The 22,134-nt window shown below is 48.5% G+C and overlaps 1 protein-coding gene across 2 annotated transcripts in view; it reads right to left on the bottom strand.

Annotated features, from left to right (window-relative positions):
- TUB (tubby bipartite transcription factor) overlaps positions 1 to 22,134 on the bottom strand; it is an 85,156-nt gene that overhangs the window by 53,496 nt on the left and 9,526 nt on the right. Inside the window, exons 1-2 of one of the 2 annotated variants that reach the window (XM_025357131.1) lie at positions 10,390 to 10,574; positions 9,727 to 9,774 (exon numbers count right to left, since the gene is read on the bottom strand). The exons of the other annotated variant lie outside the window; for it this stretch is intronic. Of the exons in view, the coding sequence (XP_025212916.1) occupies positions 9,727 to 9,774; positions 10,390 to 10,547 (206 nt within the window). The 5' untranslated portion in view covers positions 10,548 to 10,574. Of the gene's footprint in view, positions 1 to 9,726; positions 9,775 to 10,389; positions 10,575 to 22,134 lie in introns of those variants that run through there. 2 annotated transcript variants of the gene reach the window in all.

Genomic DNA, 22,134 nt, shown 5'->3' on the forward strand with positions numbered 1-22,134 from the left:
GATCACTTGAGCCCAGGACTTCTAGGCTACAATGAGCCTTGATTACATCACCATGTTCCAGCTTGAGTGACAGAACAAGACCGCATCTCTTAAAAAAATCTAAAATAGGCCGGGCGCGGTGGCTCAAGCCTGTAATCCCAGCACTTTGGGAGGCCGAGACGGGCGGATCACGAGGTCAGGAGATCGAGACCATCCTGGTTAATATGGTGAAACCCCGTCTCTACTAAAAAGTACAAAAAAACTAGCCGGGCAAGGTGGCGGGCGCCTGTGGTCCCAGCTACTTGGGAGGCTGAGGCAGGAGAATGGCGTGAACCCGGGAGGCGGAGCTTGTAGTGAGCTGAGATCTGGCCACTGCACTCCAGCCTGGGCGACAGAGCGAAACTCCGTCTCAAAAAAAAAAAAAAAAAAAAAAAAATCTAAAATAAAACAAAACAAAACAAAAAACACCTTCATCTATTGTAGTCCCTTTTTGTGGACACTTTAAATTAAAACATTCATTCACTTATTCATTCATTCATCAAATCTTTGAAAGCTTCCCTCACCAGTTACTATGTGACCTCAGGCAATTTAACCACTCTGTGTCTAATTTTTCATCTGTGAAATGAGAATGATAACAGTACTCACCTCATAGGGTTACTGTGACTATTAAATGAGTTAATATGTTTAAATGGCCTAGAATCATGTGTGGTATAAGTCCTCAACATACGTTAGCTATTATTATTCATTTGAAAATTATTTATTGAATGCTCACTGTGTACATTCACTGTAGGCTGAGGACACAACAATGAAAGAAAAAAAAAAAGACATGGTCCTGCCTTCACGGTGCTTGTAATCAAATGACAGTAAAGGATATAAATAATTATTAAAATGGATGAGCAAATGGGACCTTTTCTAGCAGAGTTATAATGCATGGTGGCATGTCACAGTCATCAAAGACCTTCATCACATCCTTTTTTCAAGAAATATGTCCTGGGATGCATCAGCCTCTTTGTGACACAGTTTCTAAGCCACATGCAGGAGATGGCCCAGCCACCCCAAGGACCCTCCCTGGGGCTCAGGCTCCACGCAGGTTTGGATGATTCATCAGGGCTCCCTTTGAAACAAAAGGTATAAATGTAGCAACGGCAAGATCCTTTTTTTTTTTTTTTTTTGAGACGGAGTCTCACTGTGTCTCCCAGGCTGGAGTGCAGTGGCGTGATCTCGGCTCACTGCAAGCTCCGCCCCCCGGGTTCACGCCATTCTCCCGCCTCAGCCTCCCAAGTAGCTGGGACTACAGGCGCCCGCTACCGCGCCCGGCTAGTTTTTTGTATTTTTAGTAGAGACGGGGTTTCACCATGTTAGCCAGGATAGTCTCGATCTCCTGACCTTGTGATCCACCCGCCTCGGCCTCCCAAAGTGCTGGGATTACAGGCTTGAGCCACCGCGCCCGGCCGGCAAGATCCTTAAGTTAGCCCCTGTGCAGTAAAGCAGGGAGGCAGCACAAACTCTCAAGCTCAACACTGAATCTAGGAGGAAGACCCTGCTGCACGGAGCCCTTCTGCTATTGGGACTCCAGGCCACTTGAGGGCATTTGGCCTTGGATCTTATTTCCACCAGCCATGGCTCCACACCTCCATTCCTTCATCCAGTGCACTTATAATGAGTATCTATTCTGTGCATGGCTCTCCACTGAGGGTACTGAGCCAAGTAAGACATGTTCTTACCCTCAGACAGATCACAGCCCAGTAGCAGATTTGGATAGAATCATGATTGATGTAAATTTACTAAGGCTTGTGATAAAGTTTAGCACTGCATATGATTGAGAACATCTGAGTAGGCTTCCTGGAGGAGGTGATACCAAGTCTTGAAGGCTGATGAGAAGTTTACCAGGTGAAGACAGCGAAGAGCACTACAAATGGAAGGAGCTACAGGTGAAACCCAGAAATGGAAAAGAGTACATGAGTTTGGAGAGCTGGTGCAGCTGGCAGTGGGGAGAGGCAGGAGAGGAGACAATGCTGGAGAATGTAACAGGAACCAGATAGTAAAGAACCTTTTGTCTCCACTAAGAATGCAGGGCTCTGTGCTAAAGCTTCAGAGCAAGCTTGTCCACCCTGCAGCCTGCAGTCTGCACATGGCCCAGAATGGCTGAGTGAGGCCCAACACAAATTTGTAAACTTTCTTAAAATATTATGAAACTTTTTTGCAAATTTTAAAAAAGTGAAGCAGCTGTCGTTAGTGCTAGTGTATTTTATGTGTGGCCCAAGACAATTTTTCTTCTTCCAATGTGGCCCAGGGAAGCCAAAAAATTGGACACCCCTGCTTTAGAGAATCCACTGAAATACATTAAGTGGGGGATGATATGATCCTATCTATGCTTTGGAAAAGTGACTCTGGCTTCAGTGTGGCCCATGGCTTGGAGTAAGATAGGCTGGAGGCAAAGAGGCAGTTTGCAGGCTGCTATATGGTCACTTAGACTGAACACTGTGAGGACCTAGGTGATCTGGTGGCCAGAGAGAAAGAAAGAGATGCACAGATTTGGGACTAACAAAGAATACGAAACTGAAAGGATTTTATTTAAATATCAGGGAATGGTGAAGAAGAGGTCATGGTGGCCTTTAAGATTTGGGGCTGGGTTTTCCCCAGGAGACAGGAAATAGAAGATGAGGGACAGGTTGGTGAGAGAAGATGTTAGTTTGGATGCATTGAGTTGGAGGGGTCTGTGTGATATCCAGTTGGGAATGTAGGGTAAGCACTTAAAATGGTGAGCCTAAAACTAAGGAGAGACTTCTGCCTTCAGTCACAATGGAGTAACAGGGCCTAGATTTACGTCTCTGCCTTAACATTTAAAAACCAGGTGAAACAGATGAAACAACAGTCAGACATTGGACAAAAGGCGGTGCAAGACAACGATCCTGAGGAAAGAAAACAAATAAAGTGAGGCCCGCCAGTGCCCTGATTATTCCCTGGAAAGAGTTTCCACAAGAAGAGCTAGAGAGTGAGAGAGGAAGAGAATGAGAAAGAGAAGGAGGGATGGAGGGAGGGGAGGGAGAGAATGTACGAATGTGCTTCGGAGGCCTGTAGAGGGCTGCCCTCATCTCTGGCTGAGTACTGCACATGCATGTGAGAAAATGACCCAAGGCTGGGGAATGAACCACAGAGAGAAGTAAGCAGAGCAATCTCAGAAATTCACAGAAGGCTGGAAATACCCTGTGTTCCTACCAGTCCAAGTAGAAAGACCTCCTAATACACAGAACATCAGATCAGGGAGGGTCCTCAGAAGAGCACTCTTTAGCAGTGAGGCCAACTTAGCCCTCAGCCAAGGGCTGCTCTGGACCTGCCCTAACAAAGCCTAAAAGAAAACCCCAGAAGGATCCAACTGATTCCAAGTACAGGTTGAATATCCCTTATCCAAAATGCCTGGGACCAGAAGTGTTTCAGATTTTGGACTTTTTCAAATTTTGGAATCTTTGTATTATACTTACTTGTTCAGCATCCCTAATTTGAAATGCTCCAATGAGCCCTTCCTTTGAGCATCATTTGACTCTCAGAAAGTTTCAGATTTTGGAGTGTTTCAGGTTTCAGATATTCGGGATACTCAACCTGTAACTTAATTGTTTGTCAGAACAAAGCCCAGCATTAACTATTAAAGGATAAAACAAAGCCCAACGTTGTAAAATCTAAAACATTTATCATCTAATCAAAAATTACCCAGGCATTCAAAAAAGGAGAAGAAGATGCATAACTAGAAGAAAAATCAATCACCAGTGCACACAATAAGAAATATATATTTGATCTTTGTCCCCAGTTCTTGACACAGAGCTTCTAAAACCCTTGGAAATTCTTGCATAATAGGAACATCTTTTTTATTCTCAATAAGCCACTTTCAACCATACCTGAGTTTATTCTAATGAGATGACTCTTGGTGGGCTTCTAGATAGCTTAATGATGGGGGCTGGCTGCCAGAGAAACCAACCATGTGATTAGAGGATTAGAACTTGCTGCTCGCCCCTACGCCACTGGGGAAAGGAGAAGGGCTACAGATTGAGTTCACTCACCAATGGTCAATGATTTAATCAACTGTACCTATCTAACAGGACCCCCATAAAACCCTAAATGACAGGGTTTGGAGAGTTCCTGGCAGGTAAACATATCAGGGTGCTGGGGAGGTGGCACACCTGGAGAAGTCATGGAAACTCCACGTCATTGCATACCTTGCCCTAGGCGTCTCTTCCATTTGGCCATTCCTAAGTTATATCCTTTATAATAAATCAGTAAAGAGTAAATAAAGTGCTTTCCTGAGTTCTGTGAGCCATTCTAGCAAATGTTCATACCTGAGAAGGGGTCCTAGGAGCCCCCAATTTATAGCTGGTTGGCCAGAAGTACAGGTGACAACCTGGGACTTATGAAATGGGGGAAGTCTTGCAGGACTAAACCCTTAATCTGTGGGGTCTGCAATAACTAATTATTATAATTAGTAACAGAATCAAATTAAATTGCTGAACCCTCAGTTGGCATCCAGAGAGTCGCCAAATTGGTTGTTGGTGTGGTAAGAAGCTACACATTTAGTGTTAGAAGTGTTGTGGGTAAAAACACTACAAGTAGGAGGATACCTAGAAATGACACAGATGACAGAATTAGCAGACATAAATGTTAAAAGAGCTATTATAAACTTACTCCATGTAAAGAAGGTAGAGGAAAATATGACTATGATGAGGACAGAAATGAAAGATATAATTAAGATGCAAGTCAAGCTTCGAGATGAAAAACATAGTATCTAAAATAAAATATATACTTCATGGAATTAGACACTGCAAAGAAAAGATTTGTAAATTCAAAGGTATAGGTAGAAATATTTCAAAATAAAACACAGAAACAATACTGAAAAATGAAAACCAAACTATCAGTGAACTCTGGAACAACATTAAGCAAATTAACACACATAATTGGCGTTTCAGGGGAAAACGCAGAAAAAAATAGAAGAAATAATGCCCAATGTTTTTTTCAAATATAATGAGCACCATATACTCAAATATCCAAGAAACTCAAAAGACATTCAGTGGAAGAAACATGAAGAAAACTATACCAAGACATCACATAATCATTTGTTGAAAGCCAACGATAAAGAGAAAATCTTAAGAGCAGCCAGAAAAAGGGCGGTGGGGCGGATGCTCATTCTAGACAAATGTATTCAGCATTGTACTAGAGGTTTTAGCCAAGATGATTAGGCAAGAAAATGAAACAAAAGGCATCCAGATTAGAAAGGAACAAGTAAAACTATCTCTACTCATACAAGACATAATATTGTGTTATGAAAATCTAAGTTATCCACTAAAACATCATTGTAACTAATAAACAAGTTCAGCAAGTTTGCAGGATACAAGATCATTACACAAAATCAGTTATACACAGTTCTATACACTTGCATTAAGAAAACAATTCAATTTACAAAAGCATCAAGAAGAATAAAACACTGAGGAATAAACTTTTAAAAAGAAGTGCAGGCCGGGCGCGGTGGCTCAAGCCTGTAATCCCAGCACTTTGGGAGGCCGAGACGGGTGGATCACGAGGTCAGGAGATCGAGACCATCCTGGCTAACACGGTGAAACCCCGTCTCTACTGAAAAATACAAAAAAACTAGCCGGGCGAGGCGGCGGGCGCCTGTAGTCCCAGCTACTCGGGAGGCTGAGGCAGGAGAATGGCGTAAACCCGGGAGGCGGAGCTTGCAGTGAGCTGAGATCCGGCCACTGCACTCCTGCCTGGGTTGACAGAGCGAGACTCCGTCTCAAAAAAAAAAAAAAAAAAAAAAAAAAAAAAAAAAAAAAAAAAAAAAAAGAAGTGCAGTATTATACACTGAAAACTACAAACTTCTTTGAAAGAAATTAAAGAAGACCTAAATAATAAATAAGAAGATATCCTGTGCGTACGGATCAAAAGACTATTAAGATGGCAATACTCTCCAGACTGATCTACAGATTCAATCCAATCTCCATTAGAATACTGGCTGGCTTCTTTGTGGAAATTGACAAGCTGATCCTAAAATAAGTAAGAAAAAATTAAGGGATACAGAATAGCTAAACAATCTTGAAAAAGAACAAAGGTAGAGAACTCATCCTGATCTCAAAACTTACCACAAAGCTCCAGTAATCAAGGTAATGTGGTATTGGTATAAAGATAGACATATAGGTCAATGCAGTGGAATTGAGAGCACAGAAATAAACTTGCATTTACAGTCAACTGATTTACAACAGGATAGCAAGACCATTCAATGACGGTAAAAAGTTTTTTTCACCAAATGGTGCTGGGACAACTGAATATCCATATTCAAATGAATGAGTTAGGACCCCTACCTCACACCAATAACAAAATTAACTCAAAATGAATCAAAGACCTAAATGAAAGAGCCAAAACCATAAAGCTCTTAGAAGAAAACATAGGCAGAAATCTTCGTTAAGAAATCTTACGGTTTCTCACATGTGACACCAAAAGCACAAGCAACAAAAGGAACCTAGATAAATTAGACTTCATAAAAATGTAAAATATTTGTGTTGCAAAGGACACCATCAAGAAAGTGAAGACAACCACAGAAAAGAATAAAATATCTGCAAACCATATATCTGATAAGCGTCTTGTTTGTACCTAGAATATATAAAGCATGCTTCAACTCAATAATAAAAAGGCAACCCAATTTAAAAAATGGACAAGAGATATGAATAGACATTTTTCCAAGGAAGATATACAAATGGTCCATAAGCACATTGTTCGTCATCATTAGTCATCAGCGAAATGTAAGCCAAAACCACAATGAGATACTACTTCATACTTACTAGGATGACTATACTTAAAATTACAGATAATAACATGTATTGGCAAGAATGTGAAAAAACTTTGAGACTCTCATATACTGCTGGTGGGGATGTAAAATGCAGCAACCACTTGGGAAAACAGTCTGACAGTTCCTCAAAAGGTTGAACATAGATCCTAGGCATATACCCAAGGAGTGAAAACATATGTCCATATAAAAACTTGGTCACAAGAGTTTATATGAGCATTATGTATAATAGCTAAAATGTGGAAACATCCAAACGTTCATCAATTGATGAATGGATAAAGAAAATGTGGTATACCCATACAGTTGAATATTATTCAGCAATAAAAAGAAATGAAGTATTGATAAATGCTATGACATAGATGAACCTAGAAAATATTATACTAAGGAAAGAAGTCAGTTACAAAAGACCACAAATTATGTGATTCAATTTATATGAAATGTCCAGACTAGGCAAAACTATAAAGACAGAAAATAGATTAATGGCTGTCTAAGGCTGGGGGGTGTAGGAAAAGGGCGAGACTGCAAATGGGCATGGGTTTTCATTGGTGACAGTAATGGAAATGTTCTAAAATAGATTGTAGTGATGGTCATACAACTTAAAACCATTGAACTGTACACTATAAACAGGCAACTTGTATGGTATATGAATTATATCCCAATAAGAGGGTAATGTGAGAGCTTTGAAATAGTTGTGGAGGAACTGGAGCAGGCCCAGGTCACAGGACTGCTGGGCATTGCTGGGGGCTCGCTGGAGGCCGCAGACCATGAATTTGGACTAATGTCAATTCATGAAGGACTAAAGAAAGCAAGCAGTTACCATGTTCTAAGGTTGAGGTAGGAGACTAAGAGGCCAGGTGGTGAATGGTGGGCAGTTGAAGTGACAAGCAGCAGATCTCAGATAGAATAGGAACAAGAGTTGATTCAGAGTGAGGAGAAAAACTAGGGCTCAAGGGCCTGAGGTCTCTATGAACAGACATGGTGGAGGTATGGGAGATAGAATGCATAAGAGGTACATTCTGAAGATTAGGATTTCACAGGTGGAACAGTTTCAAATGATCCCAAGATGCCAAGTAATGAGTGGATGAAATGGAGATTACATTCTTCAACAAGTTGAAGACAACAAGCCAAGGTTATCTTGCTTTGCTGTATCCCTAAGTGGCTGGATCATTAACTTTGCCATTGATTAGGACTATCCCAAACCTACGGAGATAGGGTCCTATAAGTCAGCCCTCAACCCCAAAGATGCCTGGCTCCTCATCTCCCTACTTACAGCCCTGTGTCACCATGGGGGAAACATCATGCTTGCTGGCACCATCTTGAACTGTGCAGTTTTACCTGATATTAAGGGATACTGGCAGAGCCTTTCAACAGGGAAGAACCTTTCAACATGAAGTAGAGAGATACCAAACCTGAGAAATGAGTCAGCCCAGAAACCCAGTATAGCCAAGAGTCCCTGCCAGGCAGCCATCAGCTGTAGACACACAGTTCACACTATGCTCAGAACTTCCATTCACATAAGGCAAGGTCATGGCCAAAGGACTACTCACTCCTGAGAAGCCCCTTGACTCCCACACAGTGATGCTGGTTCCCTCTCCTGCAGTACAGAGAAAGAACCCTGAGCAGGGGGCCTGTGTTCTAGTTCTGAGTCTACCACAAACTTGCAGTGTGACCTTGGTTCAGAACCTGAGGCCTGTTTTGCCTGTTACACAAGGGGTTGGATGTAGGATCTCAAAAATTTCTTGCAGCCTTGACAGTGGGTTCAGGAAGGAGGGTGTCATCAACTTACATCACTCAAAATACACCAGCTGCACACGACAAATGAGCTGAAGTCTCAAGCCTCATTAACAGTCATCACAGCAGAGTCACCCCTCTGGGGTTCACAACTTGCACCCCTCCTCCTCCTACTGCTCCTTCCCAAGAGCCTGTGAAGTAGGCTCAAGTGATACACCCTCCCCCACACCACTGTCTTTCTCTGCATGAGATTTTCTTTAGGCTAAAAAGTCAACCTGGTTTGAGGCCATGTGTAGAAAAGGAGAGCAATGAGGTCCCTGCCATGAAAGCCTTACCCAAGACCCCTGGCTCTACACAGAGTATCCCTTTAGGGCACCATCATCACAAACCCCATCAGAAACCCAGAACTGACATCTGAGGAGGCAAAGCAGAGCCCCAGGTGCTCCCTGTTTCTCTGGCCTGGTTCCTTGGAAGGACAGGCAGACTTCCCAGGTGTTGGGGACACTCAGCAGACACTCTGCAGCTGGGGACAGGATCCTGTCATTTTGCCTCATCTGTACACAGGACAGTACCCCCTCCTTCACAGGGCAGTTATGACCATCCCATGGGCCAAGAAACATATCCTTGGGACCCCAACATGTGTAAACAACAAATGAGGTCCTGGTTAGGAGCCTTAGGCAAGACCCACCTCCTGACATTAGAAAGCAGGCTTGGGACGGCACCCCTGGGGCAGGGCATCTCCACATCTGGGTGTTTGGGCAATGGGAGGGCAGAGGGGCTGGAGGCTCTGCCACCATGATTCCCTCTGTGGTCCTAAGCTATGGTGCGACCACATGTAGAGGGCACCTCCTTTCTCAGGTGGCTTGGCTAAGAGTCCCTGGACAGGCTGGTGAACAGAGCCCAGGCCTCTGGGCCTGCTCATCAGCACCACCCGGTTAGAGTCAGGGCAAAAAGACCACAGGAGGATCCCAGAGGGACAAACCAAGGCCACAACAGTCACACACAGTAAGAGCAGGCTTTGCCCAGTGGTCACACCCTCCCCTAAACCCCATTTCACACACACACCCCCAGGTGCATTATGGGGTTCATGGCCCCTGAGCCACCCACGTCCTCCCCCCACCTCCCTCGCAGTCTCCTGTGGCTGGCCCTTCCCCAGGGCCGGCACGCCCTCCTCCCCTCCAGCTCACCGAGCGATCTCCCTTCCTTCCTTCCAGTACTTCCTCTTGGTTGTTCTCCTGAGGAGGAAAAGAAGGGGTGACTCTCCGCACCCTTGCAGCCTCACCTCATCATCCCTGCCCACTGCCTGGCCAGACCTGGTCACTCAAGGCCTCCTTTAGTGCCCTAGTCTCAGCTGCCTCAGTAGGTGAGTTACATGACGGATCAGGGTAGAGGGACTTTCACAGAGTGCTCACTCTGTAGGCCCTGGATGGCAGGCAGGCAGGTAGGCAGTCCAGACAAGGGCAGTGATGACCCAAGCTGTGGAAATGAAGCACTGGGGGGTGGGGCGGCAGGCCGAAGCTGGAAGGAGGAGCCCTCCAGAAGAGGCAGAGGGCCGGAGTGTGGAGCTGCCAGAGCCCTAGAGGCTGGGGGAGAGGCCCTTACTCCCGTGGTGGAGGACCCCCCTGAGATCCTGGGCAGCTCCTGGAGTAATGAAGCCTCCCTGATCACCTGTCTGGAGAATGAGGGGTTTCGGGGGATGACCTATGGGGCTCCATGTGGTGATGGGGGAGCAGCGCCATCAGGAAGGGGAGGCCTTGGGACTGTAAAGGATTGAGGTCAGTGAGGGTGGGTGGGTGGAGCTGACGCAGGGGTTGGGCCCATGGGCTGAAGGCAGGATGTTGAAAGCTTACCGATCTCCTCGGTGGCCCCGTTTCAGGGGCCCAGGTTTCCTGTGTTGTTGCTTTGAATGCTGAGGTCCCATGGGCCAGGGATTGCCTCCTGGGAACAAAATCCCTGTCTCGGCAAAGAAAGAAACCCAGAAAGAAGGCAAAGGTGTCCTGGCCCCCATTGTGGCCAGAGGATGGAGCGGGTTTGAAGGATGGCCCCACTTCAGGCTGCACAGTAAGACCTGGAGCCTGTTGAAATTCCCTGTATTCGCCTCAGTACTGAAACCAGCACAAGCCCACTTGGGTGTCTCCCTTCATCACCGTGGCAACAGTCAGACTAACAACCACCATCACCCATTAATTAGGACATGGAAACGTCTTCTGGTCGCAGTCTCCCTCCCAAACCCTTCAGGACCAGACTGAATCCTCAAGGTCTCAGTGGCCATGCCACACAGGGACACTCAATTGCTGGTTTCCATGGCAATGGGGAGGCCAAGTCTCTCTGCATCTGTAGGTTACTATAGCAACCCTGGCAGAGCCAAGTGCACTGAGGACAAAGGCCCCATCTGGAGGAACCACAGAGGACACATTCACCGCTGCCCTCTCTGTGGCCAGTTCTGTGCTAGGGCTCAGGTTGTGTGCTGGGAAGGGCACACATCGTGCCTTCTAGGGACTGATGGAAGATCTAGGATTTGCTCATCTGTGTCTTCAGCCTCTTGACCTCTTGCTTCACCTGAAATGCACCTGGGGTGTTCCCATCCACTCACAAGGCCTCATCTCCCACAACTCTTACATTGAGAACATCAAAGGCTGCATCGTGGACCCAGCCCTCTTCTAAACTCTACCTACCTGTTCTCTGGACCCTGCACCCCGGATGTCCCACAGCACCTCACATTGGGGTATGCAGTTTTGGACTTCCTGTGAGTCTGAACATTCACTCTATACATTCTGTCTCTGTGAGTGACATCACTTAGCCCCTTGAGGCACCATTGTAGCTTTCTGCTTTTTCCTGTCCACCTTCCTCTGCCAATCCAGACAATCATCAAGCACTGCTGATGCCATCTACTGAGCATCTCTCAATTCTATGCACCTCACCTTCCCTGGAGCCACTTCTGAGCAAGAGCCTTCCTGTCTGTTGCCCAGATCTTGGCATCATGATGGGCATCTATGTCTAACTTGCTCCTCCCAAATCCATCCTGCAACTGACACCAGAGTGAGCTTCCTAAGATCATGTCCTCCCAGCCCACTTACACACTACAGAAGACCCCCACTGCCTCTGGACAGAATCTAAGCTGCTTTAGTCTGCCCAAAGATCCTGCCAACTGTCCAGCCTTATCTACTACCAGGCACCGCCTTTAACTCCTAATGACAACATCACCTTCTGTCTCTCCCTTTCCTCCCTCCAGCCCCACTACTTCCCCTCTGGGTCCATCCTCGCCCATGCTCTTATAAAAATTACACCCAGATTTTCAATGAGAACTTGGAACAATAGTTAGGAATCTTCAGGATCTAATTTCAAATATCAGAAGGAAAAGTGATACCCAGCTGCAAAGCTGGACACTGCTGACCCTACCCCAAATGGACCCTGGAAACCCAGACCCCTCATCTGCTAAGTGGACAGACTGTAAGTGGTCATGGAAGAAGGGTGCAAAAGTGAGCACATTCTGTTAACACTCATGGCCTCCAGAAAATACAAGAATCACGGACATCAGCTGAGAAGGGCATCTCATCCTTCCCCTCCTGTAACACTGTTGGGAAAATCAGGCTCAGAGAAAGGAAAGGTCAAAGCCAAGGCTCCCAATATGGGGTCTTCCATTCTTCCATTCTCTCTGCTTGGACACATGCCTCAAAGCTGCACAGCCAGTCTCAAGGGAGTCAGTGCAAGGGGCACATGCACAGACACCCTGCATGCCAGCACCTTCCAGGTGGGGAAGTGGACGAGTGCATGCACCTGCAACTGGAGACCTCATCCTCAATCTCCCAGAAACTCTCCTTCACGTGTCTTTTGTCTTGCTACAGGTGGAATGGGACCTTCCAGTCAGAGTAGAGGGACATCTCAAAGTCGATGCTCAGGCCAGCACTTTCTCACGCACAACATCCTCCCTGGTTTCCTTCCTGCCAAAGCTCTCAGGTTTGGTCATAGGGTTAAACCAAGGAAAGTGGACCAGAAAAAAAAGTGAACTTATCAACTGTAGATGAAGCCAGCTTCTTCCAGGGAGGTCCATTCTTACCTTAAGGCTGGACCATGGGGCCCGTGCTACTGAGACTTATGCCATGACCCCCTGGAGGACAACTGAGGAATGATGCTCAAACAGAACCTCACAGCTGGATAAACCCCATCTCTCAAGGGTCATAGCTCCCTGAGGCAGGCAGCCCTTTTGAGGCTAAGCTGCTGGATGGTGATTATGAAACCTCCTCATACACGCTCTGAGCATCAGGGTGCTTGCTCTTGCCAGAGTGGTCCCTCCATCTCTGTAGTTGGCCATTGCTACTTCACCTAAAGCTCAAACACACCTCCCTTCGGTCCTAGTTCTGTCCTCCAGGACCCCACAGAACATGACTCTTCAGTCTGTCACAGTGCTTTGCATTAGTACATTGAATGGTGAATACAACCTTCTAAGAAGGGTGCTATTATTGATATTTCACAAAAGGGGAACCTAGGGCTCAGAGAAGGGAATTCACTCGCCCAGTAAGTGGCAGAGTGCATAGGAGGAATAGGAACCATGTATTCCTATCTGCAGGAAAACAGAATGACTTACTACTGCCAGGCTAGATGACCAGCTGGTTCTGTACTACAGTGGGGACTCAGAAGGGAGATCACAGAGTGGAACAGGCAGGGCAGAGGTGCTTCTGACAGATGTCCCCTGAGACCCTCAGGCCTCCCACTGTGACAGGCATCTGGACACTGAGTGACCAGCTGGCCTAGGCCTGGATCTTGACATAACAGTGTCTCAAGTCCCAGATATAATTTGGCATCTTGGGCACCCCTTCAACACTGATCTTTCTGAAATGTCTGTTTACGTTTTAGGCTACTGGAGCACAGCCCAGGGAGGACAGGAAGAGGGTATTCTCTGGTGACAGGTGCACCCCCCCGCTGACAGACCCTGCTCAGCAGAACAGAAGCCCTTCAGCGAATCAGACCTACCCTCTGCAGAAGGCTGGTTAGCAAGCATTCATGTCTACTTCAGCCTCTCACCTCCCTGTCACAAACAGATCACCACAGTTTTCCTCCAGCCTCATGCTGTCCTCTCCCTGGAGGAATGCGGGTACATGGAATGTTCTCCACCTCCATACATGTCCAGCGACGTTTTGGATCAGCGTGTCAGGGACACTGTCAGGCGTGCCTGCTTGCACTCATCCAGCCCTGGCTGGATGTGATTCTAGGAGCAGAGCAAGATCAGCATGTTCTGTCCTCCAGTTATCACAGCAGTTACCCTGGCAACCTGTAGGCCCTCCCCGAGGTGTCTGACAGCTGAAGCAGGGTCCAGTGGGATGGAATGGAGGATGGGCACCCTGGAAGGACAGCCCATGGAGGGTCCCTCTGGGTGTCCTGCTGCCCTGGGCACCTGCTAAGAGAGAAGCTGAGCCACCCAGCCTGAGGTAGTAGACAGTGAGAGCTGAAGGGAGCAGGAGATTAGGGCCCAGCGGGAAGTGAGAACAGTGGGGCCAGCGCCAGGGTGAGCTGAATGAAGCTCTTACCTGGGGCGCAGAATTTAAAGATTTGCCAAAAAACTCAGCAGCCAAGAGATTTAATACTTCCATCAAATCAAAGCAAAACTGTCCATGATAAACAAGACTGGAGTTAGGGTAAGCTAAGTGAGGCCAAGGCCTGCAAATCCAGTGTTGTATCTTGTTTTTATTAAAAGTTTGATTTTGTTGTGTATGTTTTGCATTCATTTTGATTTTTTAAAAAACACTATATTGAAATATCATTTATCTTAATCATTGAGCTTGTTCGAGATCCCTTGAATGTTGCACTTAAGGTCAATGCCTCTCTAGCCTCACCCTAGTCTCAGCCCTGGAGGGGAGGGACAGACTGAGCCAGGAGCAGGAACAAACACTGCCATTGAAAACGCATCATGCGACAAGGAGCCGGGAGACATGAGTTCCCGTCTGTCCCCTCCACAGATTCTTCTCAGTTCTGATAGAATCAGATTCGGATTTCACAAGACTGCAACATGAAGATTGCTGCTGGGGAGCACGGGTGCCTAGCGTGCACATGGACCCCCTCCACACGGGGTGATAGTGAGTCATAAGGTGGCACCCACCTCCTGCCCTCAGTCAGGTTGTCTGCTAAGGGGAGGAGATGGGAGAAGAAGGGGAGAGGGGAATGGAGGGGGTGGGCAGGGAAGAAGCTGGCAATTTTGCATGACTGTGAGCAGGAATGGCAGATGAGCTATAATTGCCTGAAGCTGAGAGAGGCTGTTGATAAATGTTACTAATAATCAACCTTCAGATCTGACACCCAGCTCAGGCTGGGATTACTGTTTTGAATGGAAATTGAACCCAAACCAATAATTACCCTGGTGAGCGATGCCAGTCTTACTCTGGAGTCTGTTTTTGGCAGGGAAGTGGTACCTGCATGTCAGTACCATCCCATGAGGTAGATGATCCAGCAAAGGACTCCCTCCTGGGGTCACAACAAGAGCACAGACTGGCCTGGACTCTGCCAACACAATGGGCCACAGTCAACAGGAATGCTCACCCTCTTCCTAGAACTCACAGTGGGTGAGGGGCCCCCACCCGTCATTGTCAGTCTTCAAGCAGAGTCCAGACCTCAGCCCCCACTGCCACTGTCCTTCCCCCTTGGGCTTCATGGAAGTCCCTTGTTGACATCATCCTGTGCTGTCAGAGCAGGTGCTTAGGGGGAGGGGTGGCTGTCCCCCAAACACAGGTGCAGTCCTCCAATCCTCTGTCTGGGATACTTGGATAGCCACACACTGCTGTTAGGCTGGGAGGCTCTTGGAATGGCCTGAGCTGGGGCCAGGTGAGAGGGATGAGGTCACAGTAGGCCCCAGAGCCCATCCTAGCCCTTGACTCTGGACCCTGATTGCTCCCAGACAAGGCCGGGTATGTCCCAAAATTCTACCTGGAAACAAACTCCATTCTCCCACCCTCCCTGTATCCCTGCAGTGCCTTTCATCCTGTCTAGAGAACTCCTAGAATGCTGGCAACAGCCAGAACCAGGCTGGAGGGGGAAAGGCTGCAAGGCTGCTCCTCTCTGTGAACCAATCCCTCTCCCCAGGATACATTGTGAGCTTGTCTCTTTATCCCCGGCTTCTCCTTCAGGCAGCTCGATACTAAAAATGCATTCACCAGACAAACTGTAGCGGGATGAATGGCGACAGCAGCACTCTGTACTCTTTACACATCACACCCCACCAAACACCTCTGCCAGCTCTGCCGTGCCAGGCCCTGGGCTGGAGCAGGTGGCCCCGAGGGGAGTAAGACGAGCCCACTCTCAGGAGTGCCTGGCGGGGAGGAGTATACGCAGGCAGGTAATCACACTGCAGGCAGTTCCTGAGGGCCCTTTCGGAAGGGGTCAATATGTCCAGAACTACAAAGTCTGAAGAAGTCCATGAGCTGCCTCAGGGGGCAGGCAGAGCTAATCAGGCCTGGCGGGATTCAGAGTGTGTGTGACCACCATCTTCAGGCTGAAACTGGGCCTGTGAAAGGCCAGCCAAGTGTCAGAAAACCCCCGGAGTTCTCAAATAGGGGCAGACACCTCGAGAGTGCCATCTTGTGGCGGCACAGCAGGAATGCAGCTCTGTCTTCAGGCCCCGGAGTTTCCTTCTGCTCCAGTCCAGGCCCTGAAATGGACCCCTGAACTCAGATGTACAAAAGGGAACCAAGGAAATGACTTTTGTTTTGTTTGCAAAGGCTTGGGGCTTGCAGGAAGTGGGGCACGATGGGCCCCAGGGTGTGGAAGCGGCAGCGAAGCGGGCAGGGAAGGGGCGGTGCCTCTGGAGCTCCCAGTCTCCCAGGATCCCCCCTAGAGCATATTGGCACCCTCTAATTATCTGTTCGGCAGTGTCTCCCCACCACTCTATCGGGACCTCAGCTCTGTCACCAGCCAACAGAGGGAGTGACACAAAGCCCATGCCCAGAACTGGCCTGCTTAGTCTTTCAGGTGACAAAACAGATTTGGGGGTCCAGAGCAGCTGTGCTCATCAGCAGTTAACTCACCTTGCTCCTGTAGCCTAGGGAGGGGCTCACTGACAACTTGGGGTCAGGCAAAGGTCCTCCCTCAGCCCTCGGCTGTCCTGTTAGATTCTGAAATTCTTGTTGCCCCAGTCATTTCCTCTTTTGCCAGAGAGAGGAAGAGTGACGAGATGTGAGGTGAGTGGTCCCCAAAGAAATGTTCCCAGGTGTGGAGAGCCTGGCATGATCCAGATGTGCGGGAGATGCAAAGGGAAGAGGGAGGATAGATGCCCAGATGTGGAGGGAGAGGAAGAGAATGGACATGTGTAGGTTAAAGGAAGTATACCCTGGGGGAATATCTCAGGCATCGGCAAATTTTTTTCTTGAAGGGCCAGATCTGAGGCTGTAGTGTGAAAGCAGCCATAGACAACATTTAAACCAATAAATGTGTCTGTTTTCCAACAAACGGGCTTTAAAAACAGGCTGCTGGCCTACTTGCTGTGGCTCACTGATCCAATCCAAACTTACTGCCCACAGGAGTGTCCATCCATGCTGACCACAGAGACCACAGTGCAGTAATAATCTCATCCCAACCACTGCCAACAATTACCAGGTGCTCACCGGCTACCAGCCTACTTCACTGCTGCCTTGTAGGGCAATACTTGGTGGTGGTTGGGGGTTGGGGGTGGCACTTGTGGTGTCACAAGAATATAAGGGTCAGGACTGGAGTAGGAAAGCCCAGGGTGGGGAGAAGCTTGGCCACTGTGGACCCCCAATCTCACTCCTGCGCTCCGGGCCTTTCCCCAGGCACTCGAGGGCGGGGCACTCACCTGCAGTGTGAGGCTCTGCGCAGTCGCGGCTGCTCCCCTTCCTTACCCCAGGGGGTCTCTCTCTGTCCAGCTGCTGCCCCTCCAGCCCCTTCCCGAGCAGGAAACTCCCAGAGCTAGGCAGGGGGATGGGACAGAACTGGCCCAAGGACACGCCGCCAGACAGATGACACCCCGCGGAAGGTGAGGTGGCCCGAAGGGGGAGGGAGAGTAACCCAGCACCGGGACCCAGGGCCGAGCAGAGGCCAGACTGGAATCGACCCCTGCCCTGCGAGACTGGGCCCCGTGGCCCCCACGCCTTTCCGGGACACACCGTGGGCCTGCGCCAGCCTCCCTACCCCAGCTCCTGTCCCCTCGCAGGTGCGCCCACTGCCAGCAGATCGCGCATGGCCGGCTCGGGCTGGTCTCTGGGCTCTCTAGTTACACTAAAAGTGAGACCAAGGAAGATGGTATCGAGGCCGCGCGGGCTCATCCAACATTGATGCGGCCCCGGATTGCCCCACAGCCCCTCACCTCAGGGCAGACCGAGGTCCCCACTCTTAACTCCTGTGGGTTGGGCCTGGCAGGTAGGGAAGGGTCCTCTACCCCACCACAACTCACTGCCCAGGGTCACACAGGGTCTGTTCGGCTCAGTGACCTAAGCGGAGCTCTAGGCACAGGGGCTCCTGCTTAATCCTTGAGGGCTTTTAGGGCTTTTAGAGCTCACCAGTTTCCCAGAAACTGCCCAGGCAGGGTGCCTGTGAAAGCAGGCCTGTGGCCCCCACATTACATGTAATTTTGGGCCCAGGGAAGGGCCAGTGTACCCATCCTCCTTTCACTTCCCAATCCTACCTCTTGACCCCACCAAATGCACTACAAAAGAGAGGATCCTCCCAGTCCCCAGCCCGTTCACACAGTCAATTCCACCGTACACACCTGCTAACACCAAAGCACACACAACTGGGACACATCTACACGGCTGCCCTTGGTGGCAGGCACACCCCTGTGCACACACCCCACCCAGATACACTCTTACTGATGCACACACTCAGATGCACACACACAAGCCTTCCGTCAGAGGAGCCCAACCCGTCATTGCCTCCGTTCTCTGAACACTTGGTGATGGAGAGGACGGAATAACACCCAAAATGTCAGACTGTGGAGAGAGGGGCCGGTGTCAGGACACAGTGTCCTTTTGGGACACTGTGATGTTCCTGGCATGGTATTTAGTTGGTCTGCAGTGCCTAAGGGGGAACGGAGGCAGAGCCAGGCTGGGATTGAATCTTTGTAGAGGAACGTGACCTTGCGAAGAGATAATCCTAGGCTGCTGTTATCCTGGTGCCAGCCCTCCCTGACTCCAAAGCCTCCCCAGATCCGGGGACTGCTTCCCCCTGACCTCAGCTCTGCGCTCCTCCTTCTGACAGTAGGGTCCCATCTGCTGGCGCAGTTCTCCACCATTGTTCACCTGCAGAAATCTGTCTCTCCCCAGGGCAACAGCATGGACAGGCTGTTCCCCAAGGCCTGCTGACTGCTGAACCCCACTCCCCAACATACACACATATCTAGGGTTGTCTTTCTTCATATTTGGATCAGAAGACCAGGACACCTGCCCAAGGATGCAGAGGAACACACACCTGAGCCCGGAGATCTAACTGCTGCACCTTCAGGCCAACCTACATGGCCTAGGATAGGCAGCAAAGGTGTGAATCTCCCCCAAGCATATGCTGGGCCAGCTGAGACTCAGGATCAGGATTTTCCAGAGTGAAGGCAGTAAGTATCAACAGATACCTATGAGCCCCTACTTGGCAACTGTTCTCCAGACTGTAGGTTAGAGCTTCCTTCCACCTTTGGCCACAGATACAGTGTCCCTGCCCAAGGTCTTTTTGCATTTGTTGGACTGCATCAAGTGACCCTATCTGGAAAACCACAGTGCCTGATGACATCAAACTTCAGTGTGGGCAAGTCCCAAGGGATCTGAGAAGTCCATGCCCCACCTCCATAACTGACCCCCTCTCCACCACCAATCACTCTGAGCCCCAGTTACACCAGCTGGATGGGAAACAGACCACCCCTACTCACTGCCCTCTAACGCCATTCCTCATTGACCCTCTGTACACTGCCCCCATTTGCCCCATCCAGTCCAGCTGTCTTGGTCCTGTACTGCTATAAATCCATCAAAAGAGAAGTAGCTGCACTCAAAAAGCTCTAGAACAAAGCAGAGCCTCTAGCCCCCTGCCTCTGGTAGCCACCCAACTCCTCTGGCCAGCAACCCCTAAGCTGGCACTGCCATGGCCAGGACCTCCAACCCCAGCTGTCCTGTTCTCATCCCTCCACCCTGGCCTTTCTAATCACAGAACACACACGGAGGCCATAGGTCATATACTCAAGGAATGTCAGAACTAGAGAGTGCTCAGTCAGGCTGGGTGCGGTGGCTAACGCCTATAATCCCAGCACTTTGGGAGGCCGAGGTGGGCAGATCACCTGAGGTCAGGAGTTTGAGACCAGCCTGACCAAATTGGTGAAAACTCATCTTTACTAAAAATACAAAAATTAGCCAGGTGTGGTGGCACGTACCTGTAAACCTAAGTACGTGGGAGGCTGGGGCAGGAGAATCACTTGAACTGGGGAGGCGGAGGTTGCAGTGAGCCGAGATTGCGCCATTGCACTCCAGCCTAGGCGACAGAGCGAGACTCCATCTCAAAACAAACATCGAGAGTGCTCAGTCAACCAGTCCGGTCCCTTCAGCTTCAGGGAACACAGGCTCAGGAATCCAAGTGACTTGCCCAGAGGCAGATGAGAACTAAGGGGGGAACCAGAAACAAATCCTAAACTCCTGACTCTTTTCACAGTGCTCTTTTTAAGACATCTTCCTGTTTCATAAAACCACTTTTATAGCCAGTGACAGCATCACCTCCTTATCTCACAATAAGTTACTTGTGAATCTTAATGCCACAGTGCTCAGCCTGGCTGCTCCAGGCCTGGTCTGCTCTGCCACTCCCAATCTCTGCCAGCTTCTCTGCTGATTCTCAGCACCAGGGACTGGAGTTAGCTGGGCTCATGTCCCTATGTGTCTCTCTGTGGTGATCCCTCAACCCTGTCTCTAAAAGAAGAAAAAAAGCAGTAGCCCTCTTAGCCCTCAAAAAAAAAGAAAAAAGAAAAAAAAAAAAAAAAAAAAAAAAAGGCTGAGTATGGTGGCTCATAAATGACCTGTAATCCCAGCACTTTGGGAGGCCGACGTGGGCGAATCACCTGAGCTCAGGAGTCCGAGACCAGCCTGGCCAACCTGGGGAAACCCTGTCTCTAATAAAAATACAAAAAAATAGCCAGGCGTTGTGGTGGGCACCTGTAATCCCAGCTACTCGGGAGGCTGAGGCAGGAGAATTGCTTGAACCCAAGAGGCAAAGGTTACAGCAGTGAGTCGAGGTCACGCCACTGCACTCCAGCCTGGGAGACAGAGCGAGACTGTCTCAAAAAAAAAAAAAAAAAACAAAAAAGGAAAAGGACCTGAGGGCCCAAACTTTAAAAGTGGAAGAAGCACATATTTTGTTAAGTTCTCCCGGAAAGGTAAAGTAAGCCTTAGTACAAAAGGCTATTTTTACAATAAGAATTTGGCTACTTCTTCAACTCAACAGAAACCTAACTGTGCAGAGAATATCACCAGCAACTGTATGCTTTGTTTGGGAACCAGGCGCCAGAAGAAAGCCACCAGAAGATATGTTGTAGAGGAGAACAGTGTGGGCCAGAATCTACCTTTGGTCAGAGATATAGTGTAAAACAAGAGTCAAAAGTCCAGAAATAAACCCATACATTTATGGCTAGTTAATTTTGGGGTTTGTTTGTTGTTGTTGTTGTTGTTGCTGTTTTCTTGAGACAAGGTCTTGGTCTGTTGCCCAGGCTGGAATGCAGTGGTGTGATCACAGCTCACTGCAACCTCGACCTCCTGGGTTCAAGTGATCTTCTCACCTCAGCCTCCCAAGTAGCTGGTACTATAGGCAAGTGCCACAACACCTAGCTAATTAAAAAATAAATTTTGTAGAGATGGGGTCTTACTATGTTGTCCAGGCTGGTCTCAAACTCCTAGACTCAAGCAATCCTCCTACCTGAGCCTCCCAAAGTGCTAGGATTACAGGTATGAGCCACTGTGCCTGACTCATCAATTGATTTTTGACCAGGATACCAAGTTCATTCAGTGAGAGAAAAAGTAGAAACAAATAGTGCTGAGACAACTGGATTTTCTTTCATGCAAAAGAATGAAATTGGACCACAACTCATACCATATGCAGAAACCAACTCAAAATGTATCACTGACATAGATATAAGCTCTAAAACTACAAAACACTGAAGAAAACAGGTAAATCTTCATGGCCCTGGATTTGGCAATGGAATCTTAGATATGACACTAAAAGCGTAACCAAAAGAAAAAAATCAAATTAGACTTCATCAAAATTAAAACTTGTGCTTCAAAGGACCTTACCAAGAAAGTGAGAAGACAACAATGGGGAAAAATATTTGCAAATCATATATCTGAAAAGAATTTAATATTGAGAATATGGGCCGGGCGCGGTGGCTCACGCCTGTAATCCCAGCACTTTGGGAGGCCGAGGCGGGCGGATCACAAGGTCAGGAGATCGAGACCACGGTGAAACCTCGTCTCTACTAAAAATACAAAAAATTAGCCGGGCGCGGTTGTGGGCGCCTGTAGTCCCAGCTACTTGGGAGGCTGAGGCAGGAGAATGGCGGGAACCCGGGAGGCGGAGCTTGCAGTGAGCTGAGATCCGGCCACTGCACTCCAGCCTGGGCGACGGAGTCTGACTCCGTCTCA

Source organism: Theropithecus gelada, chromosome 14 (assembly GCF_003255815.1).
Source record: "Theropithecus gelada isolate Dixy chromosome 14, Tgel_1.0, whole genome shotgun sequence".
Taxonomy (NCBI): domain Eukaryota; kingdom Metazoa; phylum Chordata; class Mammalia; order Primates; family Cercopithecidae; genus Theropithecus; species Theropithecus gelada.